The 11,656-nt window shown below is 37.9% G+C and overlaps 1 protein-coding gene across 1 annotated transcript in view; it reads right to left on the bottom strand.

Moving 5' to 3' along the window:
• ALDH7A1 (aldehyde dehydrogenase 7 family member A1) overlaps nt 1-11,656 on the bottom strand; it is an 83,611-nt gene that overhangs the window by 16,064 nt on the left and 55,891 nt on the right. Inside the window, exons 9-12 of the mRNA XM_007942216.2 lie at nt 11,160-11,257; nt 6,794-6,835; nt 3,483-3,577; nt 1,273-1,357 (exon numbers count right to left, since the gene is read on the bottom strand). Coding sequence (XP_007940407.1) covers nt 1,273-1,357; nt 3,483-3,577; nt 6,794-6,835; nt 11,160-11,257 — 320 coding nt within the window. The remainder of the gene's footprint in view (nt 1-1,272; nt 1,358-3,482; nt 3,578-6,793; nt 6,836-11,159; nt 11,258-11,656) is intronic.

Here is an 11,656-nt window from a genome sequence, read left to right as displayed (position 1 = left end):
CAGAAGAGTATGGAGGGATGGACACTGGGAAGAGGTAACTATGGGGAGGAAGTGGGAGGGGAGCTGTTGCATTGTAAATTTTGGTCAATGGCATGAGACAAAGTGTATTATGTGAACTGCTGTATGAAAAGTGAATTTATGCTGTAAATCTTCACCCAAATTAAAATAAAATTAAAAAAAAAAAAATACAGGATCAGCAACTGTGGGAGAGCAGAAGGACAGTGTTTGCACAGGGAGATAGGTCCAGGTGGAGGGAGGTGGGGGTGCATGGGAGGAAAGGATACAGGGAAGAGGTAACTGCGGGGAGGAGTAGGAAGAGAGCTGTTACGCTGTGCAGTCAATGTCATGAAACAAAATGTGTAAGAACTGCTGGATGGAAAATAGATTTGCTCTGTAAACTTCCACCCAAAGCACAATAAAAAAAATTTTAAAAATACATATATAGGATCAGTTTATTCATGAGTAGTGTGGTCATTCTCAAGGAACCTCACAATCTTAGCAGTCGGTATGCAATTCAAAGTGAAGAGGGCAATCTTTCCCTATGTTATGGCTGCCAGGAACTGGAGTATTAAAGGCCACCACAGGGACAGAGGAACAAGAAAGATTTAGGGAGGCATCTGTGAGGAGGTGGTGGAGAGCTGGTGGTGGGAAGAGCTGGGTAAAGAGTGTTCCCCACAAGAGGGACCAGCAGGACAGGGCCTGTAAGCCTTGCAGCACTGACAGAAGGTCAAAGTTGATACTTAGTGAGCAAGGGGTAAACGGTACACAAGGTGGGCAGAAGGTAGGCAGGGAAGGAGGGAGTCATCAGATCATGAAAGACTGTGAGCCTCCTGAAAAATGATTTGGAAAAAATCTATCTTTTAGTCTCAGAGTAATGAGAGGTTATTGGTGTGTATTAAGCAGGAGAATGAATTATCTAATTACATCTTTAAAAATCACTCTGCTTACTATGGAAGGTAAAAGTGGAAGTAAAAAAAGTCAGAAGACTCTTATAGCATCTCATGGTGGTGGTTTGGATAAGTGTAACAGTAGCGAAAATAGAAAAACTAGTCAAGTCTCATCCCATCTAGACAACAGCCTGTGATAAGACATCCTACTGCACCTACCAGCTCACATCAAGTACTCAGGCACCCATCCTAGGAGCATAGGATGTGTCACCATGATGCCCAATTTAAGGAAAAAAAAAAAAAAAAAAACCTTAAAAGATAAGAAACACTAGTAACATCAGCTGTCAAAAAGGGAAAAACTTTGAAAACCGAACCAGATACTCACAGTCCCACGGGTTGCCAACACGGATCTGTGCATAAGCCTTTTTAAGTTTATTTACAACTTCATCGTGAATACTTTCATGCAAAAACTACATGAAAAAAGAAATACTCAAGTGAACAGTAAAATAAATGTACAATGTTTTTTAGCAACGTATAGTTTTTCTTAATAGTTCTGATTACCAATACTTAATAATTCTTGAAATACTGAGATTTCTGGAAACATGAACACATAGAAGAAGTGTATTTATTTTTTTTTAATTTTATCACTTTAATTATTGTCATGAAAATAATAATTTCCTCGAAGGTAGATGTTAGAAAAAAACCATAAGCCATTTTTTTATCATGTTTCTAAGGACCTGCACGGCTAAGCTTCATCATTAACTATTCCTGGTTCTGTTCTACAGCATTTGAATTCTTAATTAACAGAGAACCTTCCATCAAATAACTGTATAAGTTGCAGTGAATAAACACCACAATGTGTGGGCAAGCCACCTCTGTGGTGAAACCATATGTACTTAAGACTCTGGACAAGTAAATCTCCGTAGTGTAGCCTTAATCATGTAATGCTGATGTTTGGGCTCTCTCAGGGTGGGATGTGAGCTCCATGTTATGTTCCCAGAGGTGGACAGGAGTATGTACCAAACCATGCAATGTCTGGGTTGGTCTCCATGTGACAAATGAATTGACATCATAAGAACTAATCACGGAGAAGTCCACAGTACTAGAATTTTTGTTTTCCTACATACCACTAACTGTCCCTATGGAAATGAGATTGGATGATAACTAATAGTATCTGCTTATATTTAACATTAAATATCAAGCATGACTATGTATATGTGCTCCAAGATACAAATAAATAAATAAATAAATGTTGGCTGAATAAAGAATTGCTTGGCTTTCATGTCATTTCCTTTTTGCCATGTGGTTAAGGGTACAATCTTTGGGAGTACCAGTTTCCTTTAGGGAGCCTGGTGGCAAAGTGGTTCAGCTCTTGGCTGCTAACTTAAAGGCTGGCAATTGGAAGCCACGAGCCACTCTGTGGGAGAAATACATGGCAGTCTCCTTCTGTAAAGATTATATTCTTGGAAACCCTATGGAGCAGTTCTACTCTGTCCAACAGGGTAGCTATGAGTTGGAATCAACTCAATGGTCACACGTTTTCTGTTTCCTTCTTAGCTTTAATGGAATAAATGTTTAAGGTGAACAAACTTAATATTTTAAGTACTTTATGAACATTATCTTCAATTTTTTTGAGAAATGAGTAATGTAAAAACAAAAGATTTTCATTTGCTGTAAAACAGAAAAAGAAAATGATGGGAAAAGTAAAAATTTATTCATATGTCCTTTATCTTACTCTAATTAATTTAGATTATGTCAACCTTATTCAAAAGAAATTTGTTCATACTCACTGTGGGTGACAGTCAAAACCCAAAGCCAAGTCTACTGTAACTCAACTGTGAACTGTTTCTTTGTTTTTAATTACAGGAGGAACAATCAACTTCAATAATGAAAAAACAGCAAATTGTATACCTCGTAAAAACTTGCTTGGCTGTAGTATACACAATTTTTTCACACTACAAAAATGTTATGAAAACCAAGAATGTTCCACATGAAACTAAAATCCAGCTCAAGTCTAAGTGTGGAGATTAAACTTCCCAAACCCTGCACATTAAATCTCCTTATATACACTTAAAAATCATTTAATCCTGTAGGAAGACAGATAGGTTTATATGTACAGATTATATATTTATAGAGTATACACAATTATTTGCTTTTCAACAAACTATGTCATATCAAGTCAAATCTGAAGACACAAGATGCTCAAAATTAAAATCTTAAAAATATTTTTATAAGAAAGCCTAAACTGCCTACCTTTTAAGCTAATAGTTTTGTAATTTTTCAATCTTAAATGTGTTTTACTCTCTAAGTGACTTTGGACTTTGTCTGTATTATTCCAGGACCACGAATGAAAATAGAGCTCATCTCCCAGTACAACTCCAATCACTTAGTAATAAGACCACTTTCAGCACAAGTGGGAAAGGGGAATAGGTAGAGTTCTGGCTGATAAGCAAAATAGTAGGGCCACATATTTGCCAACCACATCTAGGAAATACATTGTTCTAGCTGTTATTTCTATAACACCTCCCAAATACTAGAGTTTATTAAAGAGCGGGGCTTAAAGATCAAGACATTTGTCAATGCAGACACACTTACCAGTCGTCTTGCAGTTGTACACCTCTGGCCAGCTGTCCCCACGGCCGCAAAAAGAGTTGATGGAACAACTAAGCTGAGGTCTGCATCTTCAAAAGCTTAGAGAAACAGAGACAGCCATCAGTGTGGCAAAGTAGGCAAACAAGATATTTGCTAACTGATACAAAATCATGCCTCCAGAAAGTGTAGTAAATGAATACTGTAACCATTGCTGAAAAATAAGCAGGTCCACATTACAGAGACATATATATTCATTATGGAAAAAAGCAAGCTTTTCTGCCAGAGAAGATTTTACGAGAACAGAGAATAGAGCAATGAGCTCTGTGGTCTTTACCCAAGTATAGACATACACTGGGGCTCTCACTCTAGGATTACTTCATATTTCATCTCTCCTGTTTACTGACACTGACTGAGCCACCTCTGTATCCATCTTCAGTTCTCCTCTCTAACAGTGTCATCCTCTTTGTCAGCTTTATTTGCCTCCGGTTTGAACCCCATGACCTCTTTTGATGCCAGCCTCTCTGTGCCCACAGGCAGTTAGGAAGAGCAATGCAATCCTTCTGACTATCACCACCATCAGACCAGGCTCTTTAGCGATACATGTACCTCACTGTCATCAGCAGATTCCCTTAAATGCCTCTAGCTGCCACTGTGCAGCTTTTGCAGATCTCTGAAACACCACAAGCTCTCTAGTCCTCCATCAGATGACTTCACTTCATGGCAAACCGCAACACCATCACACTCAAGGCCACTTCATGCTTTGAAATCCTTTTCTGTCTACTTCTTCCTCCTCTTCTGCCCTCAGAAGCAAAATTTAGCAAAGTATTTACAAAGTTAACACCTCCATTTATATAATTTATAATCCTTTCCTTGTTTTATACCTTCTAGAAATTTACAATTTCCTCTTCTATCTTCCATTTTTTCCTTTCTCCATCTCTAACAGTATTCTCAGACAAGCATGTTAGTGAAGAAAGTGGTCTGTGGAATTTAACAGACCAGGGTTCTTATCTAGCTCCACCACTTTTTAATTTATTATTTTAACTTTGTATGCCTCAGTTTCCTTAATCATAAAATGGGATAATAATGCCTAGGTACTAATGATAAGGAGTTTAGGAAAGAGCTGTGGTCTAGAGTCTGATTGCTGGATACAAATGGAGGCTCTGCCACTTGCTAACTTATCACTTCAGGTACACAATCTCTTTAAGCCTTAGAGTCTTACCTTCAAATGAGGTTAAAAATGATATGTACCTCATAAACCCTGAGGGAGTGAGTAGTTCAACCTGTGGGCTTGGAACCATGGTTGCAGGGAACTTCAAGCTCAATTGGCATAACATACTACACAAAAACACTGTTCTACATCCTACTTTGGTAAGCAGCAACTAAGATCTTAAAAGTTTGCAAGCAGCTATCTAGACTCAATTGTTAGGCCGAAGCAAACCCAAGCCACCAACATTTCAGTTAGCAGCTTCCTCTGGGTGTCAAGCCCTGATGAGACAGCCTAATAAGACAACCGAGGTGACAAAACCCGCCCGACTGGAAAGTCCCATGCAGTGGCAAACTTCCTCTTGTGAAGCCTCCTCATGCTAATTAAGTACAGACCCATGCTAACAGCTAATTGGACCCCAACATTTCCTTAGTGTCCCCACTTAGGTCCTCTACAAGACTATAAACCCTACCCTCCCCAGCCAGGCAGTGCGACTTCTTGGGCCCCTCTCAGGGACCCGTGAACCTCACCCGGGCCCCTCTGTGGGGCCCATAAACCTCACCCAGAAACTCAGAATAAAAACTTCTCTTTAGCCTCACTTTTGTGCATCCTCTTCTCCTTACGGTGGCCTTACATCCATGATGGGTCTCTCTTGTCCAGAGCAAAGAAGAATGAAGAAAACCAAAAATGCATGGAAACAATTAGTCCAAGGGACTAGTAGACCATGCGATCCTCAGCCTGTATGATTATGAGACTAGAAGAACCAGCTACCACTGTCAACCACTCAGAGGAGGATCTGTGTAGGAGATCCTAGATAGAGTGGGAGAACAATGTGGAGCAAAACTCAAAATAATACAAAAAAAGACCAGGTTTACTGGTCTGATAGAGCCTAGTGAGACACCCAAGACACCCCTAGTTACCCTTCAGGTCTAGAACTGAACTCAATCTTGTGGCTTCCAGCCAAACAACAGACAGGCATATGGGGTAAACAGTTACATCAGATAGATACACTCCTTGGAGCAATCAATTATGGGAGAACAGAAGGGTGGTGTTTGCACAAGGAGACAGCTCAGGGGGCAGAAGTGCATGGGAAGGAAAGATACAGGGAAGAAGTAACTACAGGGAGGAAGTGGAGAAAGATCTGTTACACTGTGGAGAACTGCAGTCAACATCATGAAACAAGATGTGTATGAACTGCTGTATGGAAAATGAATTTGCTCTGTAAACTTTCACTCAAACCACAATAAAAATTTAAAAGAAAAACAAACGATAAAAAAAAAACTACCTCATGAGATTACTGTGAGGATTAAATAAAATAATACATATAAAACATGGAATGTGACAAATTCTTAGAGCTCACAAAATGTTACTTGTATTTCACATGAACTCTAACTAGATTTAGAAATTCATGTGGAACAAACCTTTCACCACATATTTTTAAAATCCCTAGCATCCACTACGTATACAGACATTTAAAGATGATGGTGACAATACAGAAATTGCTTTCCATTACAAAAGCCATGCTTCTATTAAGTTTCAACATACTGAATTTCACTCAGTTATTCAGAAGTTAACCTAGTAGACTATTTTCATTTATGTCTAATTCAATCATTTGAAAAAGAGAATTAAGTAATCTTCAAACCTATAGGTAAGCTGATTTTTTAAAAAATGCCTTAATGAAGTTTTCCTTCTCAATAAAAGCAATTAAGATTCCAATAGAAATAAATTAATGTTTTTGAAATCTAAAGGATTTTGCAAGTCACATAAGTGTTGCTTATTCTAGAGTAGCATGTGGCCAGTTTTCAGAAAAATGAAGAAGGAAAGCAACAAAGAAACAATGCCACACCACAGTGTGGTTCATTCTCAGGCTCTAGGCCTAAGGTAACATGTGCCAGATATGAACACCTTTCCTTCCTAGTTATCTGTGCCTTCCAATTAAGCTTGTGTTCTATTTCCCAGGTACAGCTCCAAAATAGGAATTAAGTCTCAGGAACAAACAACACAGAAGGCCTTATTGAGTAAAAGGATGAGTTCGTAACAAGTTCTATATACTCATGCTGGCTATTGAGGATACTGAATGGAAAATAAAACAAGCAAAAGGCAACCTTACCAATAATGGCATTGTTTCCGCCAAGCTCTAACAAACTTCTCCCTTTAAAAAATATAAACACAAATTAATGCCTGCTGCAATATTTAATAAGGAGCTCTGGTGGTGTAATGGTTAAGGCATTCAGCTGCTAATCAAAAGGTCTGTGGTTTGAACACACCAGCTGCTCTGTGGAAGAAAGATGAGGTAATCTGCTTCTGTTAATGATCTACATCCTTGGAAACCCAATGGGGGTTGCTATGAGTCAGAATTCACTCGATGGCAGTGAGTTTTTTTGTGGGGTGGGGCAATATTTAATACTCTGCTAGATGGCCTGAGAATATAGTTTATCCCAAATATTTTAATTTTAAAAGTAGCATGAGAATCTCACCAGCATTACATTTCCTGATTAAGAATGTCCTTGTTCTTAGGTAACAAACTCTAAAATATTCAGTGGTAAAAGGCATAATGTCTTCCAACTTATTCTAAATAGTTCAAAAATAATATGCACTTACTTAATCATTTTTATTACCAAAGCAAGAGAAAAAAATGATAAAGTAAGTGGAGCAAAATGTAAATAATTAATGAATCTTTGTATTGGGTATACAGGAATTCCTAGTATTATTCTTTTAACTTCGCTGTAAGTTTGAAATTATATCAAAATAAACAACTGCAAAAAAATTTTGAGCTCATTGTACAAAATTAAATAATAATAAAGAAAAAAAATATCAAGCAAGAAAAAAAAACCTGTGGCCACCATAAAATCCCTGCTCACAATTTGGTACAGTACCTTCAATGTTTTTCCTTTACATTTATGCTCAGTTGAGATCACACAATCTAATTTATATTGCTTTTTTTTTCTTTCCTGATTAATATCTCACACCGTTTACCTAAGTCATTAAAAACTGTTAAAAAATTCACTGCAAGTATTTGGTATTGATGATATACCAAATTTTATCTAACTATTTCTCTACTAGGAGCTCTGGTAGTATAGGGCCTAAGGCACTTGACTGCTAACCAGAAGGCTGGCGGTTCACATCCACCAGCCACTTCTCGGAAGGAAGGTTGGGCAATCTACTTTCATAGTGACGTTGTTGTTGTTATGTGCCTTCGAGTCGGCCCTGACTCATAGCGACCCCTCCTTGGGTTTCCGAGGCAGTATCACTACGGAAGTAGGATTGACCAACCTTCCTTCCGAGGAGTGGCTGGTGGGTTTGAACCACCAGCCTTCTGGTTAGCAGTCAAGTGCTTTAGCCACTATGCTAGTGATGTTGTTGTTGTTGTTTGCCGTCGAGTCGGCCCCGACTCATAGTGACTCCTCCTTGGGTTTCTGAGGCATTATCACTACGGAAGTAGGATTGCCCAACCTTCCTTCCGAGGAGTGGCTGGTGGGTTTGAACCACCAGCCTTCTGGTTAGCAGTCAAGTGCTTTAGCCACTATGCTAGTGATACTACCTCGGAAACCCAAGGAGGTATCACTATGAGTCGGATCCAACTTGATGGCACATAACAACAACAACATTTCTCTACTACTAAATACATGGATTGCTGATTTTCTTCCCCTTGATTATCTACTTAGGTCATGGTCAGAGTATGATTAGAGGAAGAAAAAAAAAAAAAAAAAACACCACTGCCAAGTCTATTCCAACTCATAGCAACAGAGTTTCCAAGACTAATCTTTACAGAAGCAGATTGCCACATCTTTTGTCCACGGAGCAGCTGGTGGGTTCAAACTGCCAAGCTTTTGGTCAGCAGCCTACTGCTTTAACCACTGTGTGACCAGGGCTCCTTAGGGTATGATTAGGGCTCTTGATATGTGTTGGCAACCTTTGTTCCACAAAAATTATACAAATATCATTCTTACCTTCCCTCTCTAGCATAAAGATTTGAGATTTCCCTCATTATTTCCCCCTTAAGTGTACTTTAAAACTACCTTCTACATAACTTTTATTTACTTGTGATAGTAGGACAATATATGATGACAAGAGAGTATGCTTTCATTTGCACCACTCAAACAGTAAATATCTTACTGGAACAGTAAGAAAAGGGGATGTGGCTGTGCTCTTACACAAACCCTTCAAGTGCCATATCAGCTCTCATCACTGCTGCAGTAGCTGATTTAATGATAGCTTACTCAGTATTGTTTAGCACTATGCTAATATTAAAAGTAAGAAAACAGAAAATTCCATGCTTACATCCATTCCTCCTGCCTGGCTGTAAGCTAGATTTAACAAAAAGGAGGGAATCTCTATTTTTTACATCCTTCCAATTACCCATCACTTGCTTCCTAACTTAACTCCTAACCACCAACCCACTACAAGAAAAGCACCTACAATTAAAAATTAGCAAATACATTTCTAAAATCCAAAATCTTACTTATGGTATTAGTAAAATTTAATATCCTACATATGGTACAAACTACACTTACACACTGTTGCTTTGACTAAGAAGGGAAGGGAGAAAGATGAGGAGATGAAATCAGCTTCTGTAAGAAGTGAAACTAATATTTTCACCATCTCTTAATGTGATTATTGGCTGTCTGCATCTCTTCTTTAGAAAATTGTTCTATTCAAGTCCTTTGCCTGTTTTTTAATTGAGCTTTTTTTCTTTCTATTTAAGAGTTCTTTGTATATTCTGGATACTACAGCCTTAATAGATATTATGATTTGCAAATATTTTCTCTCATTCTGTAGGTTGTTTTTTCACTTTTTTGTTGATGTCAAATGTTTTTAATTTTGAAGAAATCTAACTTTTCTATTTCCTCTTGTGCTTTTTGTTTTTTACCTAAGAAACTATATCTAACCCATGGTCATAAAGATTTACTCCCTTGGTTTCTTTTAAGTGTTTTATATCATAGTTTCAACTCTTACATTTAGGTCTTTGATCAATGGACTTGATTTTACATACAGTGTGAAGTAGAGGTCTAACTTCATGCTTATGTACGTGGCTATCCAGTTTTCCCAATGTTTGTTGAAAAAGTCTCTTTTTCCCCTATTGAAAGGTCTTGGCACCCTTGTGAAAAATCAACTGGCCAAAGATGTAAGGTTTTTTCCCTAGACTCTTAATTCTGTCCCATTGGTTTATATGCCTATCCCAAATGCCTGTATCACACAGTCTTGATTACTGTAGTTTTGAAATAAGGAGTCTAAGTCCTCCAATTCTGTTCTTTCTCAAGATTGTTTTGATAATTTTAAGACCCTTTCAATTTCATATGAATTTTAGAATCCACTTGTCAATTACAGCAAAAAAAAAAAAAAGCAGCTAAGAACTTAACGGGTTGTATTGAATCTGGAGATTATGTTTGGGAGTACTGGCATTCTTAATATTAAATATTCCAGAAAATGAAAATAGGGAATCTTTCAATTTGGTTTTCTTTTACTTTATTTCATTGATATTTTTGGTAGTCTCCATGTGTGAGATTTACACTTCCTTTGTGAAATTTATTCCTAAGTATCATACAGTCTTGATAATTATTATTTTTACCTTTATTCTTTTTGATGGTATTGTAAATGGAACTGTTTCCTAAATTCATTTTCAGATTGTTCATTGTCAGCATATGAAAATACAATTCATTTTTGTATCTTGATCTTGTATCCTAAAACCTTACTGACTTGTTTGTTAGCTTGAACAGTTTCTTATAAGCTTGCTTTTTTAAAAGGAAAGCCTACACAGCAAAACAGCTTGCAGATGAACTAGTTAAGTCTTATTAGGCTATGGGTAGAGTATAAATTCAGCATAACAGCCCCAAATTGTCAAGCAATATTATCCTTAAATCTTCTTAAACAGCCATAAAGTAGAGTATACAGAGCTACATCTATACAATCCCTTTGACTCATACGGACATGAAATGTAAATGAGAAAAGAACAGAATTAAGTCTTTTATTTGACCCTGTTTAAATTATGCCTTTCCTTTTTTAATTTGCCAATTGTTGTTGTTGTTATGTGCCGTCGAGTCATCTCCAACCCATGGCAACCCCTCCTTGGGTTTCCGAGGTGGTATCTCTACGGAAGTAGATTGCCCAATATTCCTTCCGAGGAGTGGTTAGGGGTTTGAACCACCAACCTTCTGGTTAGCAGTCAAGTATCTTAGGCACTATGCCACCAGGGCTCCTCATTAGGTCTGGTTAAATTTGATGAATACATTTGATATGATTCTACTATAGTCATTTGGAGGAAAAATGACAGCTTTTCCAAATTATGCTATTAAAATTTGGGAATTCTCTAATATTAGCCCACTAATAACTTCACCCATTTCTTCCACTTGAACGTTCAAAACATGGCTGGTGCTTCCACAGAAAGGCTCCAGAAAAAAAAAAAAAATCCATCTTTTAGATTTTACATCCATACTTCTGAGGGAATTAAAAGCCTCATTAGAAAGCACAACACTTACCAAACCTCTCTTGAACCATAAGGGCCACCTGCTTTCCCACCTGAGTGCTCCCAGTGAAGGACAGCAGATTCACCCGCTCATCTTTGGCCATTGCTGTGCTGCAGGGAAAAAGGTACAATCACTGAAGCAGGTAAACCCAGCAAGGGCAGCATTTAATGGTGTCTAACAAGAAAACACTGACATGGCCCTTAAACACTCAGTCAAAACTACAAGGAAAAGTACCTCAGGGGAGCAAAGGAGAGTCTTCATGAAAATCACATGGACTTCTCACAAGTACAACCATACAAGAGAACAGAGTAACCTCAAGGTTAGCCAGGAGGAAGTTAAAGAAGAAAGACTTCCCGTACTAAGTGACTGGGCAGCATGATCTTAGCATATCCTTGTGTTTCCATGAAGCATGAGCATTCCAGTTATTTTACAGACTCTTAATCTAATGAATGAATAGGAGCTCTGGTAGCATAGTGCCCAAGGTAACTTGACTGCTAACCAGAAGGCTG

Source organism: Orycteropus afer, unplaced genomic scaffold, assembly GCF_000298275.1.
Source record: "Orycteropus afer afer isolate SDZICR_OR568_19922 unplaced genomic scaffold, OryAfe1.0 scaffold00086, whole genome shotgun sequence".
Classification (NCBI taxonomy): Eukaryota; Metazoa; Chordata; class Mammalia; order Tubulidentata; family Orycteropodidae; genus Orycteropus; species Orycteropus afer.
The sequence above is the reverse complement of the archived record's forward strand: the minus strand, read 5'-3'. Positions and strand labels throughout refer to the sequence as shown.